At 52.0% G+C, this 27,047-nt stretch overlaps 1 protein-coding gene across 1 annotated transcript; it reads left to right on the forward strand.

Annotated features, from left to right (window-relative positions):
- On the forward strand, positions 1-23,527 carry CSF2RB (colony stimulating factor 2 receptor subunit beta). The gene is made up of 14 exons (XM_082666415.1): positions 1-44; positions 7,376-7,625; positions 8,598-8,721; positions 10,522-10,712; positions 13,945-14,096; positions 14,179-14,347; positions 14,901-15,036; positions 15,197-15,354; positions 16,504-16,643; positions 17,590-17,752; positions 18,823-18,913; positions 19,134-19,191; positions 20,034-20,137; positions 20,802-23,527. Exons 2-14 carry the CDS (start codon positions 7,475-7,477, stop codon positions 21,928-21,930), a joined length of 2,766 nt encoding a protein of 921 aa, XP_082522541.1. The 5' UTR covers positions 1-44; positions 7,376-7,474; the 3' UTR covers positions 21,931-23,527.
- The last annotated feature ends 3,520 nt before the right edge of the window (positions 23,528-27,047 follow it).

A 27,047-nucleotide genomic window follows, 5' to 3' on the forward strand; every position in this document is an offset into this window, starting at 1 on the left:
GCTGGAGACTCCAGCAGAAGGTCCGTCTGTCCCAGCACAAAGAGGTACAGCCCGGCTTTGAGGGTAGGCTAAAGGGCAGGGTGGGGAGCAGGGGGAGTGTAGGAGCCTGGGATGGAAAGGACAGGGAGAACCCGGGGGTGCTGAGTGTACAGGTGTGCTCTGAGGACTTGGGAGGTCAGGGCTTGGTCTCTTGGGAAGTCCTGAACCCAGACTCCTAGGCAGCCAGTGGACGAGGAGACAGTGAGGGCCGACCTGCCTGGGTGTTGTATGAAGGGCTTTGGGGGGCCCAGGCCTCCCTGGAGGATCCTGCTGTCCTGGCAGCAGAGAAGATACCTGGGGCGGTGGAGAGCTCAGGCCTGGGAGTCAGACCCCTGTGTACCGTTGTCTTTGCTTTGTCACTAAGTTGTCACAAAGGTGTTGGTGGCAGTGAGAATATCCTGCCCTGGGCTTGTGTCTCATGTCTGGAAAGGGGAGAGCACTGATAGTTCCTGACATCCTGGTTCAAAGAGAGAGAGGGAGAGAGAAAGAGAGAGAGAGAGAGAGAGAGGGAGTGTGTGTGTGTGTGTGTGTGTGTGCGAGCATACGCATATACATATGTGGATGTCCACAAAGATGGAGAGATACTGGGAGACAGAGGATGAAGCCGGGAGCCTTGCTGTGGCCAGGCCCAGAGCTTGGTGCGGGTTGAGAAACTCACTTTGGAAGATAAGACGCCCAGTCCCTTACTTACTTAGAGACTTGTCTTCCCCCGTCCAAGAATGTTTTCTTTACGGTCGCACTCCTCCCTGACACACTGTTGCTTAATTGGGTTTGGGCCCAGATGTGGATGCCCTGTACTGACGTGTGCCGGCTGAGTGGGGAGCGTCTGGGGGTGTCTGCATCCGGATGTGTGCAGGTGTGTGCACTTGCCCTGTGGACGGGAGGGCAGGTGTTTCTGTGGGTCCCCAGGGGGGTACAAGCCTGTGGACACTTGCCAGACAGGCTCCAGTGACAAGTTGCAAATGTGTGATGTTAAGTCTTCAAAGGCCCCACTGTTACACTTTTGTATAAACAGATTCTAATTTTCTCTACTTATCATCTTCCCTGTTTTCTAATGGTTTTATAATGAGTAAAACCTTTCCTATTAATTTTTGGTCACCCTTTTTTTCATTCATTAGTTTTACTTATGTTGTCCTATATCCACTAATACTACAGGATACTTCACGAGTTCTTTAATGAACGTGTTTAACACTAACCAAGTAAATATATGGATACCTTCTTTGTTAAAAATTGGGGGTACATAAATGAGATAATAACATACATATTGTCCTATGACTTAGTTTTCCACTTAATATTACATTTTGGACAACGTTCCAGAATAATACATGGAGATTTAACTCATAAATTAGCCCCAAGGGGTACATAGCATTTATTAGTATAGACACCCCACAATTTACCCAATCCCGTGTTGCTAGACCCTTACGTGATTTCCAATTTTTCCACACCTGTGAAACTATTTCTGCAGCTCAGATTCCTAGAAGCAGAATTGCAGGGCAAGTGATTGCACGTTCAAACTAGTAATAGGTATTGTCAAACCATCCTCAAAGTAGCTGAACTAACATACACCTCACAGTCGTGCATAAAAAAGCTGATTTCTCTTTAGGGAAACAATCTTTTTTTTTTTTTTTTTTTTTGCGATACGCGGGCCTACTCACTGCTGTGGCCTCTCCCGTTGCGGAGCACAGGCTCCGGACGCGCAGGCTCAGCGGCCATGGCTCACGGGCCCAGCCGCTCCGCAGCATGTGGGATCTTCCCGGACCGGGGCACGAACCCACGTCCCCTGCATCGGCAGGCGGACTCTCAACCACTGCGCCACCAGGGAAGCCCAGGAAACAATCTTTTAATTGTGTCCAATGTAATGGATGAAAAGTATCTGGTTCTTGCTTGGATACATCCTTTCCCTGGTGGTGGGTGAAGCTGTGTGTCTTCCATGTGTTTAATGGCCATTTGGATTCCATGTATGACGTGCATGGAAATGTCCTTTTTCCATTTCTTGATGGGTTCATTGTATTTATGTATTAATTTTAGGAGTGCTTCATTTATTATGTATAGCAACCATTTATTTATATACGTTGAAAATATATTCTTCCATATTATCATTTGTCTTTTTTATCTGACATGTTGAAGATGTCTTGCATTGTATGCAAACGTGGTCATTGCTCTTAAGTCAAATCTGTCATTATTTTTTATTTCATGCTTTCTGGATTCGGCGTCTTATTCAACCGCTAAGATTAAAGAAATATTTTTAATGCTTTTATCATTTTAGTTTTGACTTTTAAATCTTTAATCCATCTAGAATTTGGAGAGGTGAGTAATATGTAAAGTAGTAATCTAACTTTTAAAAAAAGATCAGCTGATTGTCTCAATATCATGAAATATGAGTATGCAACCCGTGCTTTGCTCTGTGATTTGAAATTCCATTATTCCTTCCCAACTTCCTACTTGGTTATTTTCCTTAAATAACCATCTGTCTACTATTACACTCATTATTTTTCTAGCTAATAGAGCAAGTCCCTCATGTTTGATTTGTTGTAATCTAGAATCAGTTTGTTAAGCCAATCGAAAATCCTTTTGGAGTCTTAATTTACTCTTAATTTAGTCTTAATCTAAACTAAGGGAAGGATTATTTTGGGAAGGATTGACCCCTTGACCCCAAAATAGTGGTCATGACAACAGCAGGCAGCCTTCTCCTTTTCGTCCCTGTAACTGGGAGGGCACTAACATTTCCCTTTGACTCTGATATTGCCCCAGGTTTCTAGTACATACCCAGAAATGCCAATGTTCCCTTCAATTCCTCATTTGCCAAGGTTTATTTCTTTGTTTAATCAGGAATGGCTTTTGTATTACCAAAAATTTAGGAGCAACTGTCAAGATAAACTTATCCTTTTTTTCTTTTTAATCGGCTGATCTATTTCTTTTTTTTTTTTTTTTTTTTTTTTTTTGCGGTACGCGGGCCTCTCACTGTTGTGGCCTCTGCCGTTGCGGAGCACAGGCTCCGGACGCGCAGGCTCAGTGGCCATGGCTCACGGGCCCAGCCGCTCCGCGGCATGTGGGATCTTCCCGGACCGGGGCACGAACCCGTGTCCCCTGCATCGGCAGGCGGACTTCCAACCACTGCGCCACCAGGGAAGCCCTGATCTATTTCTTTTAATCATGTATAGAGTTGATGCATTCTTAAAGTCTTTGTCAGATTGTACTATGAAATTGTTTTTGTCTGGAGTGAATTTGTGCTTTGATTTTTATTTTCCTTTTCCAGTTTTTACTTTTATCATTAAATTTCTTCATGAGTTTGGGAATTTTTGTGTACATGTTTATTTTATTTGGAGTGAGAAAGCTTTTGGCTTTTCTCACCTCTTTCTCCCTCTCCCTCCTCCTCCTTTGCCCCTCCCTGTCATCCTCTTGCTCCCATGTTTACCCCTCACTCTTAGTGATTTTTAACCCTTACATTTTAAACACACATATTTAACTTATATTTTCCGTCAGCATTTGGGCTTACTTAGAATATATACGCTCCTCCAGAACCAGACAAGATCCTTAACAAGTTTTCAGTTCTCCTCTTCTTTTCACCCCTAACCTCACAGCCAGCTGCCATGTTAAAATCATCTTAGTTTTACTTCAATATTGTTTCCATGTTTATTTCTTTTCACTTTATACAGTAACTATTCTTATTTACTTAACTATAAGTCTTATTGGTTTCTTCTCTCAACACTGGTTCCAGTATCACATGCTCTCTTTCTTTCCTGGACCTTTTATATTTTCTGAAATCCACACTGGACTCATTTTCTTAGAAAACATCTGAAAAGCTTTCATTGTCCTTACATTTCCAAAATGTTGTGGGTTTTTGCCCTTGAACTTCAAAATAAGCTTGACTTTTTAAGATTCTAGGTTCAAACATATTTTCCTCTCAGTATTTTCAAGACATTACTATCTATTTAGAGTTCCAGGTCACCTGTGACAGAATCTTGCCAACCTGATCTTTTTTCATTGAAAATAACTCGTTTGCTCGTCTTTTTCCTTCTGGAAGCTTCTAGGATTACCCTTTTACTCTTTGATGACAGAAAGCTCATTAGCATGTGACTCAGTTTGGTGCTATTAAAAAAAAATGAATCTTGCTTTTCACTTAGTAGATTATCATCTCCTTTAAAGCCCTGTGAATTTTTCTTCTGTTTCCAAGTGTATCTCTTTGGTTGCACGTGGAAATCCCCAAATAACAGTGGCATAATAATATAGAAGTTTATTTTTTCCCTCACATAGAAGATGTTCAGAAGTAGGCAGTCTCAGACTGGTATGGTTGTTTCACAGTGAGCAGAGGGATTGAGGTTCCTCTTTTTCTGTTGCATATGACCTCCACTCTCAAGATAACCTTATAATCCAAAATGGCTGCTGGAGCTCCAGTCATCACTTCCAAATTGCAGACTGGAGGAAAGGAAAAAAGCAGGAGGACAAAAATGGATTCCTCTTACCTGAGCCAAGTTCCTTTAAGCAGCCTTTCTCAGAAGGCACACCCAATGATTCCACTCACATCTTCTTGGACAACATTTTGTCACATGACCACACTTAGCAATAGAAGAGTGTAGGAAATATAATCTTTTATTCTGTGCAGCAATAAACCTAGCTAAAATCTGAGCTTCTGTTACCAAGGAGGAAAGGGACAGCTAGGTAGCTGCCACTGTCTGCCATACCTGCCCTCAATTCTCTCTGTCTTCTGCTTCTAGATGTTGGAACTCCTGGATTTCTTTTCTAGGTCTCAACTTTTCTCTAAGACTTTCCATCTCCTTGCTTATTTGCTGTCTTCAATAACTACTTTTGTAACATGACGGTTTATAGTGTTAATTCTGTGATTTAGCCCATTGTTGAGTTGTGGTGCTTGTTTCCTTGTTTGTTCATTTGTTTTTTATGATCTCATACCTTCAGATTCCAAGAACTCTGTTTGTTCTTTGCAGAGCAGTCTGTTCTTAAATGCCTATGATTTCTCAAATTTCCCTGAGGATGTTAATTAAGATGTTTTAAAGTTTTGTGTTGTCTTTGCTGTATCTGTGCATGTCTGTAGAATGTCTACTGGGTCAGTGTATGTCAGAATAGACACATATGATACCAATAATTGGGAAATACAACCACTATTGGCATAGTGGTTAAGAACATAAACTTTAAAGCCAACCTGCTGTGGATTTCAATGTCAGCCTGTTCCTTACTAGCTGTATGATCATGGACCCTATACCGATTTCCTCAACTACAAAGTGGAGATTTTAACCTACACGTTGATGTATTAACATCTGTAAAGCCCTTAGTACAGTGCCTGGCTAATGGTAAGCACTTTATAATTGTTAGCCACTAATATGTATTCGCTGCATGTATGTGTCTTTTAGACTTGTGTCCTTTGATGTCATTAATTTGCTTGAACTAGTTACAGTGTAAGGGTAGTCACCTGTTCTCCATACTTCTAACACATTTATTTTGCAATTTGTCCTCTGCTTTATGGTTCAGTTATTTGTATAAAATACAGAAGCGTTCACTTTTATGCACTTCTGTCAGCCTTTGTCTCTCTGATTTCTTCTAGCACTTTGAAGATTCACTTCTATGGTTTGCAAGTTTCATACGATGTAACTACATACATTTCATTGACCTGATATGTGGAGAATGGTGTGAGGTAGGGATTTAGGTTGATATGTTTTATGTTGTTATTCAATTGTCTAAACACTTTTTATTATTCCATCACTTCACACTGATTTGTGGTTGCTTCTTCATCACAGAGTACATTCTCTGGTGAAATAGAGTTTGTCTGGTCAGTGCATCCATTGATTTATCATGTGTGTGTGTGTGTGTGTGTGTGTGTGTGTGTGTGTGAAAACACATTTCTTTACTTAGACCTTTGCAGTAGATTTTGCCATTAGGTAGAGACTCCTTATTTTTATTGAAGTACAGTTGATTTATAATATTTTGTAGGCTTCAGGTATAGAGCAAAGTGATTTGGGGCACATGTATATATATATATCTATTTTTTTTTTACTTTTGATTCTTTTCCATTATAGTTTATTACAAGATATTGAATATAGTTCCCTGTGCTCTACAGTAAACCCTTGTTGTTTATCTATTTTATATATGGTAGTGTATATCTGTTAATCCCATACTCCCAGTTTATCCCTCCCCCACTTGCCCTTTGGTAACCATAAGTTTGTTTTCTATGAGACTCCTTATTTAAAAAAAGTCTCATTAACTGTCCTCACATATATATTTTTTTTCTTCTGAGTTCCCGCAAAAAAAAAAAATCTTGTTAATTTTTGATTAGAATTATGTTAAACCTATAACTGACTTTCAGATGAATTGACCTCTTTACACGTGCAGTATTTACATTTGTGCTAAGACCCAAAGAGAAGCTCTGAGTTTTTAGGCAAGTTACAGATAGGCAGAGGAAGCTGCCCCAGCTCACGCAGACTCTCCCAAGCCTGCCATGGCATTGCCCCCTGCAGGACCTGAAGTGGACAATACCGTCCCTCAGCTACAGACAAACCCACGCTTCCTTCCTGAGCATTTCCTGGACTAACCACCCTGTAAACATCATTGAGTTTGGTTCTCCTCATGACCACCATGTGAGATACGTTGGGTTGTGCTGATGTTACAGATGCAGAGAGCAAGGTTCAGGGAGCACTGGTGAGTCAGCCAGTGCACAGGAGGGGCACAGCCTGTGTTGAAAGTCAGTTTGACTGAGCCCAGGGCCATGCTTTTCCCAGCAAGGCAGCTTCTGGGGTCCATGTGTACAGCTTGAGTGAAGTTTTAGACAATCTTAGGGGCAGAAAAGGAGTCACAGTCCTCTCTGTTCTACTCTCCTGGTACTTCCCAGGGCTGGATGAAATGAAAAAAGGAGATCCCCAGGCTTCTGCAGAGAAAAGGGAACTGGCGTTTCAGGGGGTGGTGTGGGAGGAATGAGGTAAATGGAAAAGGGCAGGGAGAGTCCCAGGCCCCTGCGTGTGTGTGTGAGCGTGCATGTGCTCACATCCAGAGGACCACACTCCCAACACCCAGCGACTCCCCCAGGCAGATGTGGGTCAGTACCAGGCGGACCTGGGGACAAATCAAACACCAGGCCTCCCTCTTAGATTTTTCTCAACACCGGTGCACTGGGTACCCAATGTGCGATCCAGTGGGAACCCACATCTTCAGAGGCCGTTAAGTGCATCTCCCTCACGGTCGTGTCCCAGGCACTGAGGCTGAGGAGAAGGGACTGTCCCAGGTGCCAGGCTGAGGCAGCGGTGGGAGCTGGAGCCCAGGCATCAGAGCCACTCCTGGGTCCGCCCCACCACGTGGGCCGAGTCCCAAGGGCTGACGCTTCCTTCCGCAGGCCTAGAAGAGGCAGGGTCCTGGAGAGAGGATCTCCAAGAGGCGAGGACATGGGTCTGGCCTGGCCCCCAGCTGGGCAGCAACACAAGATTCTAGAACAATGAGGAGTCCAGACCCTACCCAGACCTGGACCCACCTGAGCCAGCCACCTGCTCTTCCAGAGCTGACTCCAGAGATGGCGCTGCCCCGGGGGCTGGTCCCCCTGGCCCTGCTGCTGCTCTGCTGGGGGCCCTGCATGGCAGGGGCCCAAGGTGAGCCCGATCGCTCCCTCCCCCTCTCCCTCCGCCTTCTCACTGCTGCGCCCCATCCCTGAGGAAGCTCCAGACCCTACGCCCCAGCCTTCCCTCCCTTCCTTCCTTGCCCCCCGCGACCCCTGCTATTTCTTTTCTCTCCCGGTCATCCCTGGAGTCCCCTCTTCCCTCCTCCCACGTTCCCGCTCATTCTTCTCTGGCCTCCTGTGAAGGCCTCTCTGGTTGTGTGGCTTCTCTGCCCACATTTGTCACTGCGGCATCTGAGGCCTCTGACCTCCTGGCTGGCCATTCCAGTCCTTTCTCTGACCCTCCCTCGCCCCCAGACATCGGCACCTAGACGGCCTCAACCAGTTCCCACCACGGCACCTTTGCTCCCGGGGACTCTCAGCCTGGGGGTCTCTCCTCCTGCCTGGAGGCCCTGCTGAGATGCTCCCCGGGCTCTTCAGGCCCATGAACCCCCCTCCCCAAGGATTCACTGAGAGCTTGGCTCCCCTGATAACCCCGGAGACCACGCTCCCTTTCCCAGCAGCTGACCACGAGAGCAGGGTGGGGACATCCCAGAGTAAGGCCCTGCCACACTGCCCCTTAGGGGTGGGTTTGCGCCTCTGCTCCCAGGCCGCAGCACCCAGGGGCCCAGGGGCAGGGCATGTGCCTGATGCCTGTCCCCACCCTGGGGTGGGAGGGACCCTGTTCCAGGAGCAGGGCAAGGTGGGGGCTCAGGACATATACTGTGAATCAACTGGACTATGTGTTTCTGTGCAGACAGGAGGGTCCGCGGCTGGCACCCTCACAGCTGCAGAGCCCCCAGCCCCGCCCAGGGCTCCTGGGGACCTCTGTCTGGCCTCCAGGAGCCTCTACGAGACTCTGGGAGACTCCTCCCCAGTGCCACACACCAGGAGGGGCTGGGAGGGGCGGTGACAAGGGACATCTGGAGGGGAGAGGTGTGACCCCCTTTCTGCCTCCCCCTGTCAGGGACCTTCCCCCTGCAGACCCTGCGCTGCCATAACGACTACACCAGCCGCATCGTCTGCAGGTGGGCGGACACCCAGGACGCCCAGCGGCTGGTCAACGTGACCCTCCACCGCAGGCTGAACAGGCGAGTGAGGCCGGGCCTGGGGCCGGAGGGCAGGAAGGGCCTCTGCTGTGGGGACTGTGCCGGGGTCGGGGCTGGACGGGGGTCGGGGCGGGGAGGCCCCTGCCCAGGAGCTGCTGCCCCATCAGGCGGCCTGCCACGCCCGTGGGCTGGTGTCTGACATCAGGTTTGGGGGAAGAGCCTCCTGTGTTAATATCGTTGTTATGATGGTGATGATAATCTTCTCTTGTTTTGTCACAATTGGACAAGATCACCAGGCAGAAATTGATCTCGGTTCATCCTCCCTGTGAGGCGGGCAGGGATATGATGCCCAATTCACAGATGAGGAAACCGAGGCCGTGGAGGTGAGGTCCCTCCCCCAGGCCACACGGTGGGGAAGTGGCCTGAGTGGGACCAGTGTCCTGCATCCAGCCTGCACGGCTGGGCTCCACGTGCCCCCCGGGCCCTGCCACCTCCAGAGTGGCGGTTTCTCCTCTCTCCTCACAGCATCTCCCGGGCCTACCCCATTTGGGAAGGTGCTCCCACCATTCTGGGATTTGGTGAGAGTCTGACTCACCATAATAGAAATGAAAGAGCTGGCATCACAGGGTCTGGGGTGTGCCCTGGAGGCCGCCCCTGGGAAGGAGCCGCTCCCACCCCACAGCGTCACTGCCCGTCCGTTCTCTCTCCTGCCCTCCCAGGAGCCTCAGTCTTCCTTGTCCGCTGTCCTCAGCCCCCACCCCACCTCCCACCCTTAGCTGTGACCCACTTCCTTCTGCTCCTCCCACCCCGACCCCTAGCCCCCCACCTCACACATCTGCCGCCTTCCTGGCCCCACCCTGCAGGATCTGCCCTGTCCCAGGGCTGCCTGAGGCTACAGCCGGGGTCCCACCTGGTCTTGCTGCTCAAGGACATCACTGCCACCACAGTCCCGACTGTTTTGTTTTTCAGTCGCCTTTCCCTCCTTTCCTTCTCCACCACAGCATTCAATCCATCAGCAAATGCTGCCAACTTTATCTGCAAATAGAATGTGAATCTGGCTAACGCCATGGTTCCAAACACCTCCTATCACTGAGATAGTCCAAAAGCCTCCTAACTGGTCCCTCCCCTTCCAATATTGCCACCCCCTGCGACCCAGTGTATCCCCAGCCCAGGAGCCAGAGGAATCCTTTCAAAGCATGCCAAAATGTCACTCCTTTGCTCATAACTCTGAATTTTCCCCAGTTCCAGTGAAATCAAAATAATCATATTTCCTTAAATTCCTTTTGAGCACTGGCCTCCCATCACCTCCCACAACTAGGCTTCTAGACCTCCCACACTTACATCTCTACTCTGTGCACACTGGTTAACTGCCTAGTTATACAGCGCTCCAAACCTGTGCCTACCCCAGGGCCTTTGCACTTGCTGTTCCCTTTCACTGAAATCCCCTTTCCCCGAAATCCCCTTTCAGAATCCGCATGGAGTCCTCTCTCATCTCCTTCAAGTTTCTGCTCAGATGTCACCTTTTCTAAGAGACCTTTCCTGCCTCCCTTATTTCAAATTGTATCCCCAACCCAGCCCTTCTGGCCTCTTCATACCTCTTTCCTTCTTGACTTGTCTATGCACAGTGTTCTCCATTTGACACACGACCTAGTTCCTTCAGTTGTTTCGTGTGTGTCTTCCTCTATTAGGATGTCAGCTCTGTTGACAGGAATTTGTGTGTGTTTTGTTCCCCGCCAGGCCCCCTGATCCTAAACAAAGCCTTACACATGGGAACCACTCAATAATGTTTGTGAAGGAGTGATTCTTCTTCTCTCTGGGCTAACCTGCATCCTCTCCTGACAGGGGCCTTCCGCAGCCAGTGTCCTGCGATCTCAGTGATGGCATGCCCTGGTTCAATGGCCATTGTCCCGGCTGTGTGCCCAGAATGTGTGTCATTCCCTACGAAGTTTTTGTCATTGCTGACCATGACTACTTCTCATTCCGACCAGACCAGCCTCTGGGTGCCCAGCTCACCGTTACTCTGAGTCAGCATGGTGAGGCCTGGGGGCCCTGGCCAAGGGTGGTCCCCTGTGTGGACAGGGGTGTCCAGGCTGCAAGAGATGGGCCAGGGAGGGAGATCCTTCAAGGGGTGTAGACAGCGGCTTGAGTTGGGTTTGGTTCTTGGGGGAAGAGGATACAGTCTCCTTAGATGGAGGCATTGGGTCAGGTTCAAGGTGAGGAGCCCCAGCCTAAGGTACCCACCCCTCCCAGATGCTCCAGCACCTGCCACGTTATTGCCTTCCAGACCTGAGGCTTCCCGTCTAGAAGAACAGTCCTTCCTAGTCAGATACAAACTTTATTCTTTCACCGATTTGGTCTCATGGAACGTCTGTGACAGCCCATTTAATAGATGAGGCATTTGAGACCCAGAGCAACTACGTAACTTTTCCAAAGTGCCACAATGAACCATGACGATAGTGATGGGCCGGACTTGCCGGGTGCTCTCTGCATGTTGGAGATGAAGGTCATCCCCTTACTGCCCTCGCCGCGCGGCCCCCGGTGTGTGCGCTGCGTGTCCACAGAGCCTAAGAAAGTCAATGGTCTTGGGTGGGAGTCGATGACCATTTTATATGAATAGTCGGGCTTCATTTAACTGTACCTCAGACAGAAATACAACCAGCACTTTCATTACATTAATTCAATTATATTTGTGCTTAGAATGATTCTGAAATAAACATGGGGTCATTTTTAAAAGTTAGTATTGGGCTTCCCTGGTGGCGCAGTGGTTGAGAGTCCGCCTGCCGATGCAGGGGACACGGGTTCGTGCCCCGGTCCGGGAAGATCCCACATGCCGCGGAGCGGCTGGGCCCGTGAGCCATGGCCGCCGTGATGAAACAGGCTGAGAGAGCAGGAATTTGCCCAAGGTTAGGTACTCAGATGCTAGTGTCTGAATTTATTGTCCTGGATCCCAAACCCTGGGCCACCTGCTGCTCCTTGCAAGTGTCGGATGGGGAAGGGGCTCCAGGCTTTGCTTCCCGCCTCTGTTCATCACAGCAGCACAGAGCTGTTGCCTGGAGGAGGGGATGAGTTAGGCTGTGATGAATTCACTCCAAACAATGTCTCAAAACATGTGTCTGATGGATGAGAAGGAGTCCCGTCCCGGTGGAGCTCAGAGCGTACAGGGCGGGACACACCAGATGTTGTCGGGTGTGATCACTTACTGAAGGCGGGTGCGTGCCACGTGCCGAGGGGCAGTGGACAAGGGGCCCCTGGGAGGTCAGGACAGGCTTCCCCAAGGAGGGAGCTTTGCAGGGAGATCTGAAGGGTGGGAGGGAGGAGAGTGGGAAGAGCATCCTTGGCAGAGCAAGGAGTGTGTGCAAAGGCTGGGCGACTCGGGAGGATGAGGCAGGTTAGGAAAACCGCAAGTAATTGTGTCTCAGAAGCATCAACTTCGAGAGGACTGGGCAGTGGTAAGGAGGGGGGCAGGGAAGGCAGGGGCCTGACCTGGACAGGCTTCTGTGCTCTGCAAAGGAGTTGTTTAGGGGTCAACATCTAGACGATGGAGAGCCACTGAAAGGGCATGTCATGATCAGATGTGGGTGTGATGATGTCAGAGGTGGGTGATGTACAGTGTAGATGGCAGGCGACAGGAGGTGGTGGGAGGACGGAGAACAGAATGTGACCTAAGGTACTCATCCCAGAGAGAAATGATAGGGATTCAACTGCCGTACGGCCAAGGGATGGGAAATTGGAGGGATACAAATCAAAGTTAGGCTATACAAGCAATTCATTCATTAATCTGCTCTTCAATAGAACACTTGCACATACAGGAAAGCAGTGAACAAGCCATCAGTGTCCCTGGCCCTGTGAAGCTTAGGAGTGATGACAGGTGTCATGGTTGAGATGGGGACCACTTAGAAATGGCGAGGGCAGTGTGGCATTTGCCTGCCGGAGCATATGTTGAGTGGGAAGTTCAGTTTTAGCCCAAACCATTTAGGCAATGAATCAGGGAGGCCTTGAGGTGCTGGGGAACAGAGAGATGTGCATCTGATCTGCTCTGAGGTTACACATGTAGGGATCGGAATATTTCACTTCCTCTGTCACCTCCACCTGTGAAATGAGCTCATGGACTACATCCCTCAGGTTGGATGAATAGGTTTTCCATTGGTTTCCCAGTCTGTTCAGTTGGGAGCAGCTTCCTACGGCTCCAGGCTGACAAGGAGTCCCACTGCATGACAGGCTCAGAGGCTAGGAGTACATGATTGATTAGTGATGCCTTCTGGGGCTGGGGCTGGGGCAGCGGTGCTCTGGATCTGCCATTCTGGGCTGAAAATTTTCTGAGGCTCCAGCTCTGACACGCTCTTTCATGCCCTGTCCCCTGTCCGGCATAGAATATTGACATCTCGTTTGTCCCTTACGGAATTTTTTGTGTTGGAAAGTCATCTCTCAGCATTCAGATATAGAAGCTTCAGGAAGTCTGCAGCCATGCCATTCATGGATGACTCTGCTCACCCAACCCTGTAGGTCCCAGCAGGTGTCTGCCTGCTGTTGGTGATGGAATGATTTCGTGAAAAGTCTCTGAAGGTGGACCTACATGTACTCATTCATTTATTCCTTCGTTAATTCATTCACTTTGTCCCCATATGCAATGAACCACTCATCTCAGGCCCTGGGGAGAGGCAAGGGGGTAAGGACCCCACCCCTGACATCCACAAGCTCCTGGACTACTTGAGGGGGCAGATGTGGAAGCATCTATATCCTCCAGGGCTATAAGGATCATACAAAGGGCTATGGTGGGGCAGGAAAAGGAGCAAGGGATTCTGCTGGGGGAGGGGTCCAAGAATGTTCTAGAGGAGGAGACATGTCTGTTGGGCACTGAGAAGTGCAGGATGACACTGGACACTGAAATAAGAAAGTGTGGACAGGAGAGGGAGTAACATGAGCCACAGCGTCCTCTGCTGGGAGGGAGGCCACACACACCTCCTCATGGGCAGTGGGGGCAGGAGGAAGGTCCACTTGGAGTGACTGGCAGCCCTTTGCATGGAGCTTATGTTCTGGGCGCCCAGCAATCTGCACATCTTCATTCACATGCACATTGGATCCTCACAGTTCAGCAGATGAAGGTCTGAGGCCCACAGAGGTGAGGGGTCTCTCCAAGGTCGCTCAGTCCGTGGCGGCAGTGCTTGGCCTGGAACCCAGGTCTGTCCACACATGGGCCATGCAGGCCCTGAACCTCCCACACAGTCGTCCAGCCCCTTAGGGACGCTTTCCTTCCTCTCTCTCCAGTGCAGCCCCCCGCACCCAGGGACCTCAACGTCAGTGTTGCCGGGGACAGTGTCCTGCTGTCCTGGAGTGTGGCCCGTGGGGGTTCCCAGAGCCACTGGCTGTCCAGCCTGGAGTTTGAGGTGGTCTACAGGCGGCTTCAGGACTCCTGGGAGGTAGGGACCCCACCAGCTGTGCCCTGCGCCCACGGGGACCTGGCCCAGCCGTTCCTGCTCCAGCAACCCCTCTCTCCCCCAGGACGCCTCCACCATCTACTCCAGCGCCTCCCGGGCCATCCTGGGGCCAGAGCACCTCATGCCCAGCAGCACCTATGTGGCCCGAGTGCGCACCAGGCTGGCCCCGGGCTCGGGGCTCTCGGGACGGCCCAGCCAGTGGAGCACAGAGGTTCGCTGGGCCTCCCCGCCAGGTAACAGAGTCGGAATGGGACACTGCCCCCCTATGGGGAGGGCAGCTCATTACAGCTCCTGGACAGAAGGCGTCCAGGGGTCCGCCCCATGGGAACCACAGAGGCTCTGAGCCATGTGTTCACAGTGACTTCCCTGGCCCACCCCGTCCCTACTGTGACTCTGCAGAGGCAGTGGCTGCATCTTACTCACTTCTGGGCCCCAGTTTGTTGCCCACTTTCCGTGGAGGAACAATTACAATTTAATCACAAAGGCATATGAGCATCTGTGTTTTCGTGAGAGCTGCACCTTACACAGACATACCAACGTGATTGCGTTAAATTCCCAAACCCTGAGGCTGACACGCCCTCCCAGCTTTGCACAGGGGGGTGTGAAGGCTCACAGAATTCACTCTCTGACCTGTGTTTACACAGCTGGCCCTTTGGGCTGAGTTCAACCCCCTGGTCTTTTTGGCCCCAATGCCCATAATCTCTCTGTGATGAGCCTCATGGTGGGCCCACTGAGGGCTAGGGAATGAATGAATGAGGACTGAATGAGGGACTGTCTCCCTCCCAGGGAATGAGTCCCAGCCCCAGAACCTCCAGTGCTTCTTCGACGGGGCTGCCCTGCTCCGCTGCTCCTGGGAAGTGAGGTCCGAGGTGACCAGCTCGGTCTTCTTCACCCTCTTCTACAAGTCCGGCCCCAGTGCAAGGTGAGTGTCCCCTGCCTCTGTCCCCTCTGCTCCTCTAGGCCTAACCATCTCCTGGCCTCCTCCTGCCCCTGGAGGCCCAGCAGAAGCCACAGTTCATCCGGAGGTCTCATTCCTCATGTGGCCCTGCCTCCCCCTACCTCCCCTTTGCCGTGATCCTCAGGGAGGAAGAATGTTCCCCAGTGCAGACGGAGGAAACCAGCAGCCCTTACATCCGGCACTGCTGCCAGATTCCCGTGCCTGACCCCAGGAACCACAGCCAGTACATTGTCTCTGTTCGACCGAAAGCGGAAGAGAAACTTATAAAGAGCTCAGATAACAGTGAGTTTGCCCCCAGCCTTCTGCACAGAGAGTCTTGTGACAGCACTGTTTCCTTTGTAACCCGTATAAACTCAGGGTTCCCCAGGGCCCAGTCTTCATGTTTGTCACTTTCAGTGAAAAGTCCAGGGAGCAAATTGAACAAACATGATTCCCATGGGTCCTGGAAGTTCTCAAGTGGCAATAATGCAACAGTGACGATGGTCAATAACATGAAGGAAGATGCAATTGATCTTCTCAAGAATATCAATATTAAAACCTTGACCTCATTCTTTTAACTCTATTTTCCCTTCCAGCTTTGCAGCTGCTCTGAAGTTCCTACTGTTGCCCGTGGCCTCTTGGTCGTCCCACCAAATTTTCCCTTTCTTTCCCTGTTTGATTTTTCTCTTTCAGGTTTCCAAAGTCCTCCCCTGATGGATATTTTCAGTCTTCAAGATAATTGATCTATGATTTACTTCTTCATAGCGCGTATGCAAATGGACTGTAATTCCTTACAGGTTAATTTTCCTGATTCCTGGTACATAGCAAGGACCTCATGCAAAGGAATCTCCTGCATTGCTTCACGATGATCAAGTTCTTCTGCCCAGTCTTTAGTGTGTGTCGGAGACAAGCAGCCAGTTTGTCCTAGTCACCTGGGTTTGAACCCACTACTTCCTCTTTGGGATCCTCCAGGTTGCAGTCTTTGTCTCTAACACTTGTTAGCTGCTTGTCCTTAGCAAGTTACCTGATCATTCTGGGGCTCAGTTCTCTGCCCGAGAAGTGGACAAATTGTGTATTTACTACATAGGGCTGCTGTGAGAATTGAGAGAAATAATTCATGTAGATTGAGCATTCATAATAATGCTTAGGACACTGTCAATACTGTAGATTAGAAAAAATTCATAGTAACTTTATTTCTACTTAAATACTAGGGGTAACCCATACTGTTGGTCACTTCATTACAAAACAAGTGTATCTCAGCATCTCCCAAGTGAAGGGTGGCTCAGGTCAAAATAGATGAGATGGTGAAGTGGGGCTGCAAAGACCCTGAGATGGTGAAACCTGGGGTCCTGGGTCAGTGGAGAGAGCACCTGTGACCAGCATGGAACACAAGGGATATTCCACTGGAGGAATGTTAGAAATGATGTTCTCTAAAAGTTTCCCTCCCTCCAGTCCAGATGGCTTCTCCAACCCTCAACTTGACCAAGGGCAGAGACGGCTACATCCTGCACTGGAAAGAAGGAAAAATGAACTATGAACACATAGCTTGCATCTTCCAGGTCCAGTACAAGAAAGAAGCAGCCTCATGGGAGGTGAGGGCCTGTGCCCGAGGAGTGGCCTGGATGGGGGAAGGGGGAAACGAGAAAGACCAGGGAGAGTGCCACCTGCCAGGTTCCTGGCTCCCAGCAGGTGCTCAGTCAGAGGGAGCCACTGGGAGTTGGTGGTCGTGCCCCTGTGCAGTCAGCAGGTCATTGTCCCTTCCCTTGGTGAAGGAACCGAGACTCACAGAGCTGATGTGAACTTGACCAAAATGAACGCGTGACCCTGAATCTCAAAGGAGCTGTAGACTTCAGGACCAGAGACAGGTGGAGGAAGGGTTTTCAAAACTCATAAAGGGGGCATTTCTTCGCGAGAATCTCATCCAGAATGCAAATGTGCAGCTGCTAAGAGGAGAGCTGCTCCCTGCGAGGTGCGCGGGGCTCCAGCCTGGGACTCAGTGTCTGGGCCCCGCCCCCAGGTATCCATCAGGGCCTGTGGGCAGAGCCTGGGGCTCCACAGAGGCCAGTTCAGAAACCTCGGAGCCAGCCCCAGACCTTCAGGCTGGAAATGGGGAAATTGAGGCCAGAAGGGGGTGTGTCCGTGGTGGAGCAGGAAGTGGTCCCTGGGCTCCTGAACATCTGTCTAAGGGTCCAGAGTCCAGTCATCGTGCAGTGCACCCCTGGGAAGGCCATAATTAGGGTCCAGGCTGTCCCAGGAGGAGCTGGGAGGCTGAGTGGGGACATGGTGACCGACTCCTCAGGGTTTCTGGGCCTCGGTGTTGTCATATGTCACGGGGTGCATTGCAATAGGTGCTGTGCCCCTGTGGGCACTGGAGTATGGTCCTCTGTGGTGAGAGTGATGCTGCCTCAGATCTGATGCGACTACAAGCTGGGGACTGATGGGTAGCAGAAAATCTGGGGTGTTGAGGCGGGAGGGCTTCATAGCTGTGCCCACGTGCACCAGACCTCAGCACACCTGCTCACACACCTGCACCCACAGGAGACCAAGACAGAGGACTTCCAGAACGCCCACAGCATGTGCCTGCCACCTCTGGAGCCTGCCACCAGGTACCAGGCCAGAGTGAGAGTCAAACCTGACCCCCGAGGCTACAACGGGATCTGGAGCGAGTGGAGTGAGGAGAGCTCCTGGGACACTGAGTGGGGTATGTCCTCCCGGCCCCCACTCACCCCTCCAGGCACAGCCCCACTGGACAGAGGACGGGGATGATAGGGGCATGAGATGTAACCCCACCCCAGGCTAGCATCCTTCCCTGCCAGGTGTCATTAGGGATGAGAAAGTGACACCTGGTGTGCAACACGGACTGCAGGTGAGGTCTCGAGAGGGCAGAGGAGAGCACGTCTCACCAACAGGTCTCCCTAAGCCTGGACCTTAGCCCTCTGTTAATATGGCCCATGCTTCCCATGCTTCCATTAGCTTTTGTGGCAGCTACTACCCAGGGACCACTCAGCCTGAGTTTTCTGTTACCATAAAGAGCTACAGACTGGGGCCTGGGATTGGAAAGCTTTGGTCTGATTTCTCAACCTTCCCTCAATCTGCACTTGCTAATTTCATTTATCTGTCACCATCGCCATAGCGGCCACCAGGAGACAAGTACAGAACAAGGTCCGGGAGGTGATGGCAGAGAGAGGAAAAAGTGTTGGCAGCAAAAAAATAAAAAAAAAAAAGTGTTGGCAGCAAGGTCCCCCAGCCAGCCATAGCAGGGAAAGAGCGCGAGGAAGAGGACCCCAACCAAGCAGAAAGAAGGGCTGGGCCCCTGGACCTAAGGGAAGGAGACCAGGGGAGTCCTGGAGGCGCCCAGCCTCTGAGGGGCTTGAGGCCAAGTGGAGAGTTGTGAGGGCCCCTGATGGGCCTTTGCACCTTCTGGTTCCTCCACCATCACCCCTTTCCCCGTCTCGGCCTCTCCAGGCCTCCCTGTTCTTGATGACCACCTTCTATGCTGCCTCCTTCAGGAAGTGCCCTATGATTGCCTCTGGCTGCAGTCACTGCCCACCTACAGCAGCACCAGCTACTGGACAGGATCTAACCCTCTGTGTCCTGCCAGCAATCCAGCACTGTGGGTGGCTCAGACAAATGTCCTCTTCTTCTTAGTCTGTTTCTGGCCTCTTCTTCCCCTCTGCATGCCAAAGCAGCAACTTCACCTCATCTCCTGAGCCCCCAGCCCTTTCCCTCCCCAAAAGCTAACGCTCCTGTTTCCTCCTGGCTGCCTGGAAGTGCTGCCCACGTGGGTCCTGGCGCTCACCCTGGTCATCAGCACCTTGATCCTGCTCGTGTCCCTGCGCTTCTGTGGCATCTACGGGTACAGGTAAGGTGACTCCAAGATGGAGGAGGGCGCTACCCAGGGCCCCAGACGATGCCAGGGACCCCACAGCTGACTTTCTCTAGTTTCTGCTCTGCAACTCACACCCTGTGGGGCCTTGGTCAAAGCTGCCCGTTCCCTGGGCTTTACTTTCACCTCGGTACATGAGCACGAGGCAGCTGCCCTGAGGTCTTGGGCAGCGGTCACCTCCCTGCTGTCTTTCCAGGCTGAACCAGAAGTGGGAGGAGAAAATCCCCAACCCAAGCAAGAGCCACCTGTTCCAGGTAGGGGCTGGCTGTGCTCCTGCGCCCACGTCCCCACACCCGTGTCCTCCTCCCTTCCGGTGGGCCTTGAGTAGGGGTGGTATGTGGCCAGGCCAGGGGCTGGGAAGCTCTAAGAGCCGGGCCGGCCCCTGCAAGCCCAGCACTGCGATTCCCTGGGCCCCCCCGATGCACAGGGTACCCCGCCCGGGGGGACTCACGTGGAACAGCAGAGAGGGCTGGCGTGGGGATGCCAGGACCTGGGGGGCGCAAGGAGAGCCTTAGTCACATCGGGGGCGGGAGGGGTGGTGGGAAGCAGTGTGGCTTCCCCAGGACAGGGCAGCAGCGCTGAGCTCTGAAGGATCGAGGGTGGTGGCAGGTGGGAGAGGCCACTGCTGGCAGAAGACGAGTGGAGGGTGGAGACAAGACTCCTTGGAGAGGGAACCTGAGGGGCGTGGGCGGTGAGTCTGGGGCGCAGCACGGGAGGCTGAGAGGACACCGGGGAGGGCGCCGGCACGTGGGGGGCGGGAGCCCTTTGGTCAGGCAGGTGGGGCCAGGACGGCCTTGGGAGGGTCTCATGGCCAGTGCGGAGGAGACTAGGGGTGAGCATGGAGACAGGGACAGCCCAGATGGGCGTCCTCGTGGGCACAGGCTGCCCGTCCTTGCTGCCCAGGGCCCCGGGCCAAGTCCCAGCCCCTCTCTGGCCTTGTGTTCCTGGGGTCAGGAGGGTGTGGTCGCTGCTGCCCATGCTGAGATGCCGCCACGTCTGGGGGCTCCTGAACCCTCTCCACCCTCAAGGCCCTCCCCCCACCTCACCTCCTGGGGTGCCCCCACCCCACAGGCACAAACGCCCTCTCTCCCCCCAGAACGGGCGCGCCGGGCTCCGGCTCCCACAGGGCACGCGCGCCGTCGGCAGCGGGAGCCACGCACACAGGGGGCTCTGGGGCGCCAGCTTCGCTCAGCCGGAGGGGTGAGTGTCGGCGCGGGATCCCTAGGAGGTGGGACGGTGGCTCCCTCCTGCACGTCGGGGCTCAGGGGAGGTGGCCTGGGACTGGGGCTCAGTGGGAACAGGGCCCTGGAGGCTGACTGCTCTAAAGCAAGAGATGTCCCGGCTGGACGGGGCGGGAAGAGCTTCCCGATTCCCAGCTTAGGGAGGGTCATGGCCAGAAGCCGGAGACTGGAGCAGATGACCTCCCTCGGCCCTGCTGCCCAGGGGGTCGCCACGCTGCCTTGGTCCCGCTGGGTGGCAGAGGATCTGCGAAACCTCATGGCCTCAGCAGCTGAGCGGCCAGCTCACCACTAAGCCTCAGGTGGGGCAGGTGAAGGCCGAGGGCATGGCCGAGCCCAGGCTGGGCGCTGACGCTGCGTGCTGGCAAGGAGAGGGAGGTGGGAGGGACCACAGCTGGCAGAGCGTGACCTTGAAGGAGAGCGCGGGGGCTGGAGGGGGACCCACAGGGAGGCTGGAGGGGCGCCCGGTCTCCTGTTCCCGGCCGGCTCCCTCACCTCGCCCTGCTCTGCGTTTCCGTGAGCTCTGGGTGGAGCCCGGCCTCCATCCCACTCCCTGGCTCCCTGTGCGGGAGCTGAGGCGTCTGTCAAGGGTGGTGTCAGTGTCCCTGGCCTTGTTCTCCCCACAGGGCGTCCCCTGTAGACTTCGGGCACAGTGAGGTGTCACCTCTCACCACAGAGGACCCTAAAGATGCCTGTGACTCGTCATCTGAGCCTGACATGACTCTGGTCACCTCGGACCTCCGCACGGAGCAGCCGCCCGGGCCCCCGCCAGAGCTGGCCACCCCCGCAAGCAGGCCTGAGAGCCAGGCTTCCGGCTTCGATTTCAATGGCCCCTACCTGGGGCCGCTTGACAGCCGCTCCCTGCCGGACATCGTGGGCCAGCAGGGGCCCCTACGGACAGGCACGAGCAGGAAGCCGCAGCCCCCGGGGCCCCTGGAGTACCTGTGTCTGCCCACAGGGGGGCAGGTGCAGCTGGTCCCACTGGCCCAGGTGATGGGGCCGGGCAAAGCCAGGGATGCGGACCTGAGGTCCAGCCCAGGCACCGAAGGGAGCCCTTCCCTGGAGCCAGGGGCAGGCCCTGCCCCTCCTGAGCCTGGGGTGATGGTGGGCGGTCAAGGTCCGAAGGACAGGGCCCCCCCAGGTCTGCCCACTGGCTCTCGGGGTCCTGAGGAAGGCACTGTGGCCACTGGTTACGTCACCACTGCAGAGCTGACATTCACCCCACCCACGGGGGCCCCATCTCCTTCCCAGGCTCCCCCTCTGAGCCTCCCCTCAGACCGGAACCCCAGCCTCTGTCCTGGACTGGCTGATGGTCCCCCTGGACCCCTAGCCCCACTGAAGCCAGAGTTCGAGGGCTATGTGGATCTCCCTCCAACCGCAGGCCAGTTTCCCCAGTCCCCTCTGGCCAGCCCTGCCCCTCCTGCAGCCAGCAGTCCTGTCCTGGGCCCAGGACCGCCCCGGGCAGATGTGTTCTCAGTCTCCCCAACCCCTGAGGGGCTCCTCGTGCTGCAGCAGGTGGGTGACTACTGTTTCCTCCCTGGCCCAGGGTCTGGCCCTCTCTCACCCCAGAGTAAGCCCACCTCCCCAGGACCCTGTCCTGAGATCAAGGACCTCAACCAGGTGTTCCAGGCCAAGAAGCCCCCGTCTCAGGCCACTCCCCAGGTGCCGGCCATTCAGCTCTTCAAAGCCCTGAAGCAGCAGGATTACTTGTCACTGCCCCCTTGGGATGTCAGCAGGCCTGGGGAGGTGCGCTGAGACCCTGTAGACGTTGAGGGAGGGGCATAGAAGGACAGGGTCTGCCTTTCCTCCCGCCCTGCCTTTCCCTCCTGCCAGCCCCTGGTCCCTTCCATGGTCCTTTCCGCAAAGCCAAGGAGAAGTTTCCATGTTGTAACGTGGAGACCAGAAAAACAAGTCAACCATCTACCTCCTCCCTTGACCTTCAGCAAGGTCAACCTCCTCTTTCTCTCCCTCCCTCTCTGACACACAGGCGCACGCGCGCGCGCGCGCGCACACACACACACACACACACACACTGTTCTTTCAAATTCACTTCTTTTAGGTTCTGAATTATTAGAGATTTATACACATACTCATTTCATTTGCCCCCATTTTCCTTTTTTCCCAGTTTCCCTGCTTTTCCTATTGTCTTCTCTTTCCACTGATTTATCATTAGAGTGAGTTTGAGGTCTGGGCTAAGCCTATTCTGAGATGCCATGTCTCAGTCAGAGCCTATTCAGATTCTGACATGTCTGGTTTCATGGAGGACTTCTGTCTGTCCCTGGCGGGCATGAACGCACACGACAAGATTCCAGCCCAGGGACTTCCCCGGCGGTCCAGTGATTAAGACTCCGCCCTTCCAATGCAGGGGGCGCAGGTTCGATCTCTGCTCAGGGAACAAAGATCCCACATGCCATACCCTGTGGTGTGGCCCAGTGCAGGGAGGGGAAGAGATTCCAGCCCTGAGGCAGGAGGCAGAAGGCGTGGGGTGAGGGCTTGGGGGTTTCAGGCTTGGAAGAGCAGCCCTGGACTCAGCATGCTTCTGTCGGGCGCTGCAGCCCCAGACGTGGTAGCAAAGCAGCAGCCTCCATTGTCACTCCAAGAAATGGGCATGGTGTGAGAATCACTGTTCTGAGCTCATAGGAAGCCCTGCTAGTCTCACAGAGGTGACTGGGGAGCCTCAGGGACCCCAGGCCCTGCATCCTGTACAGGCCACTGACCTGAGCAGTGGACAGTTGCCAGCTCCTGGTTGAAGTGATGTCCTTCCTACACCCAGGCTGGTGGGGCCTGGAGAAATTCAGGAGGGGAGGGGAGTCCAGAACCCACATCGACTGCAGAAAAGTTGGAGAGAACTGCTCAACAAGGGAAAAAGGAAAATGACCCAAGGGCATGTACACTTGGGCTTATAGTCCAAATCTCCCAGTTTCCCTTCCTCCAGAAAGACCTTACAAATGCCATGTCCACCGGCCATGTACAAGGGGCTTTTGGTCTATGGCCTGACTTACGCTGGGAATCATGGTTCTTTTAAATCTTTGCCTTTCTGATATGCAAAAAAAAATAGCATTAAATTGTTTTAATTTGCATTATTTGAGAACGATCATGTTTGCACATATTTTCATAGTTCTTGGGCGTGTGTATTTTTTTTACTGATCTAAGCCCGTTAAGGTCTTCATTGTGTTGGATGTCCACTTTTTTCTGATTAAGCTTTAAAAGCTATTTAGCTCCTGCCTTTCATAGATGGTGTAAATTTGTTTTCCTCGTTTGTGGTTTGTCTCTTAATTTTGTATGTGACGCTTTCGGATGTATTCAACGTAGACTTGTCTGAGTGATCGGATAGATCTACGGGTGAACTTCTTCACGCTTCCACTTTGGGTGTCAAATTGACAAAGCCCTTCCCCGCTTCAAAATTGCATTTGTCCAAAGTTATATTTTTTTCTGGTTCTTTTTGTGTTTCAAGCTTTTCATGTGAAGTTATAGTGATTTTGGAATATATGCACGTGAAACGGAAAGCCGGTTTTATGTTTCCCCTAAACGAGTCACCTGGGTGTTCCGGCATCATGGATTGAATTGCCCATTCTTCGTCCATGTATCTGAAAGGTCACATTTATGATATAGAAAATCCATGTGTATTGTCATTTTCTAGGCTTTCCTTTTTATTAAGTTGTCCCCTCCATGGCACCCCACCATTCTAACTGTTCTAGCTTTATAATATGTTTTAATAGGTGGCAGAGCAAATGTTCTTGTTCCTTTTGTCCACAAATCCCTGTTCATTACAGCATTGTCTGTGGTCGAAGAAAATGATAAATAATTTAAATCCTCACCAATAGTGAAATTAATCACAACATTTGAGTCCATTCTAAGGTGGAATCCTGTGTTCAAAATGAATGAGGTGGGGGACTTCCCTGGTGGTGCAGTGGTTAAGAATCCACCTGCCAATGCAGAGGATACGGGTTCGAGCCCTGGTCCGGGAAGATCCCACGTGCCACAGAGCAACTAAGCCCGTGCACCACAACTACTGAGCCTGCGATCTAGAGGCCGCAAGCCACAACTACTGAGCCCGTGTGCCACAACTACTGAAGCCCGCGCACCTAGAGCACGTGCTCTGCAGCAAGAGAAGCGACTACGATGAGAAGCCCGTGCATCACAATGAAGAGTAATCCCCTCTCGCTGCAACTAGAGAAAGCCGGCCTGCAGCAATGAAGACCCAACGCAGCCAAAAATAAATAAATACATAGGAAAAAAATCTAAAAAAGAAACAAAAAGAGTGTCTCTCTGTGAGTTGAACAAAGGCACTTTAACAGTCAGGCAGAGAGGCAGGGTTCCCTGTGGCAGGCCATTATGTATGCTAACAGCTATAGACAATGATTGTAATAACAAAAGCAGCAAAAAGCAAGGGTTAAAGTAAAAGAAACAGATCCAACATGGAGTCAGAATTGGCTCTTCCCTGTTACAGAATGACGTATCATTGACAGTTTACACAATCTAGAGTTAAGCGTCCTTACAAGATCAAGAAGGAATGTTATCTTTTGTTGTCTTGTCAATGCTGGGAGAACGTTGCGCTTTGTAGTTGAGCAGGTATCGCTGCTGATGGACACACAATGCAGGTATACAGTGCACAGTGCGGGGGAGAGAGGAGGCCGAAGGGCAGAGGAAAAAGTTTATGTTTACATTTTCTTCTCTTGCCATAAAATATGAATTTTATTTCACACCTTGAATGTGATGATTTGAAGGGTGCCAGGGGCTGGAGGTGGGTGATTATACTTCCCTTGGGCCAGCGCCCAGGAGCCATGCTGGGTCAGGGACCACTCCAGAACCCTCCAAGGGGCAGGCCTCCCAGGACCCTGGGAGCTCAGCCTGAGCTGAGAGGGCTCCACATGCCACCTGTGCCTGGAAGCTTCCACGGTGATGGTTCAGTTCCCAAGTGGGATCACTGCCTCCCTACAACACTCAGGATATGTATAAGCTCCAAATCGACCAGCAGCACCCACCCTATGGGCCAGGTAGAGGTGCCCCTCTCCAAGTCCCCTCTATCCTGAGCTGGGAATAGAGGGGAGAGAGCCACACCACCACTTCTGCAAAATCTTTAAACAGCGTTGGGTGGTAGAGATTGCCAGGAAGGCTCTGAAAGTCCTTAGACACATATTTGTATAATCACTAAAGTCAAAGATAAAGAGTGCCCATGAGGTAAATTGAACACCATGACACATCTGACTTATGAATAATGGCTGCAGTAAATTTGTATCTTGCCCCTGGCTGGCTAGAAACTCACATCACCTTTAACCAGATACTTAAAATTTCCTCTTGTCTCTTAAGGAAAGTTGGAATAAACAAAAAAAAGTTTTCTCCAAGGGAAAATGACACCTTGTCTAGAGCACACCCGCGTAGGAAGAGGGGAGATATGATCCTAGCCTTTTACTGACTTTGAGCTATTTTAAACTCTATAAATGGTACATAACCGAAAGCAATATAAAATAATCCTTGCCTATAGACATGCAAATAAATTCTGTTCAGCAGAGGGACACCCAACCTCAACACACACACACACACACACACACTTGGTTTATTTCAACGTTCTCAATCTGTAAGTGTAAATATGTCTGTTCTTTGGACTCTCCTTTGAACTGGATGTAATGTCTACTTGGTCTTCTCGTTAATAATGAATTAAATGAAATCTTTAACTTGTGTTAATTTTAAATCTGCAGGATTTTGTCCTCCTTTAAGATTCATCAACATTCAGTGGAGGATCAGAGGCGGGAAAACAAAAATGTCATCTGTAGCACGGAGGCAAAGGCCCTGCAAGTCGATCCCACCCGAGGAAGTGGTCCCAGAGTCAGACTGATGCTTTTTACTGCGTATCAGCCACAGCCCCCAACCCGAGCCCCTGCCACCTTGGGGTACCTTGAGGAGGCCTGGCAGTCCTTCCATCAGGATGGGGTGATGGGTATGTTCATTACCTTGATTGTGGAGAAGGGACAGTCCAGGACCTGATGGTCTCATGCAGCCTAGATCCACTTGACTCCCCAAGTCACCCCCAAGCCCCGACCCCTTATCTCCTTGGGACCCTTCTTGTGTGAGTCAGCCCTGTGTCTACGCGACCTCTGTCCTAATCTCTCAAGGCACAAGCTGACCACTTCCTCTGTCTCATTCAAAGCTATTACTTCAAAAGAATTAAATTATACATTGGAGAGGGAGCAATGGAAAGGTCTGGAATAACCGTAGTCCAGAGAAAGGCAGGCTCGAACGCTGACCCCCAAGGTCTGTGCGTTTGAAGCTAGGAACTTGGGATGCAGACCTGGGCACCCCTGAAACCTGGGCAGGTGCCTGCCAGTGGTGATTGGTGACGTGGGAGATTCCCAGGACAGGAAACGAGCCAGCTCCCCGTGACCAGGCCCACAGCCACAGGCTTCCCATGTTGGAAGTTGGAAGCCCCCAACTTTTATTTTTTTTAATCAGACCAATTAAAAAGAAACCATCAGGGACCTCCCTGGTGGCGCAGTGGATAAGACTCCGCACTCCCAATGCAGGGGGCCCGGGTTCGATCCCTGGTCAGGGAACTAGATCCCACATGCATGCCACAACTGAGGAGCCCGCCTGCTGTAACTAAGACCTGGCACAACCAAATAAATAAATATTAAAAAAAAAGAAAGAAAGAAAGAAACCATCGTTTGGGACTTCCCTGGCTGTCCAGTGGTTAAAACTCTGTGCTTCCACTGCAGGGGGCGAGGGTTCCATCCCTAGTTGGGGAACTAAGATCCCACATGCCGTGCAAAGAAAAAGGAAGAAGAAGGGCTTCCCTGGTGGCGCTGTGGTTGAGAATCTGCCTGCCAATGCAGGGGACATGGGTTCAAGTCCTGGTCTGGGAAGATGCCACATGC

Source organism: Grampus griseus, assembly GCF_964374135.1.
Source record: "Grampus griseus genome assembly, chromosome: 11".
Classification (NCBI taxonomy): domain Eukaryota; kingdom Metazoa; phylum Chordata; class Mammalia; order Artiodactyla; family Delphinidae; genus Grampus; species Grampus griseus.

What these genes read in the sequence shown, in the direction of transcription:
- CSF2RB (XM_082666415.1), top strand. Translation starts at nt 7,475, where the DNA reads ATGAGGAGTCCAGACCCTACCCAGACCTGGACCCACCTGAGCCAGCCA. An exon ending in TATAAAGAGCTCAGATAACA is followed by an intron (nt 15,355 to 16,503) that starts GTGAGTTTGCCC and finishes CCCTCCCTCCAG; the next exon opens with TCCAGATGGCTTCTCCAACC. An exon ending in AGCTTCGCTCAGCCGGAGGG is followed by an intron (nt 20,138 to 20,801) that starts GTGAGTGTCGGC and finishes TTCTCCCCACAG; the next exon opens with GGCGTCCCCTGTAGACTTCG.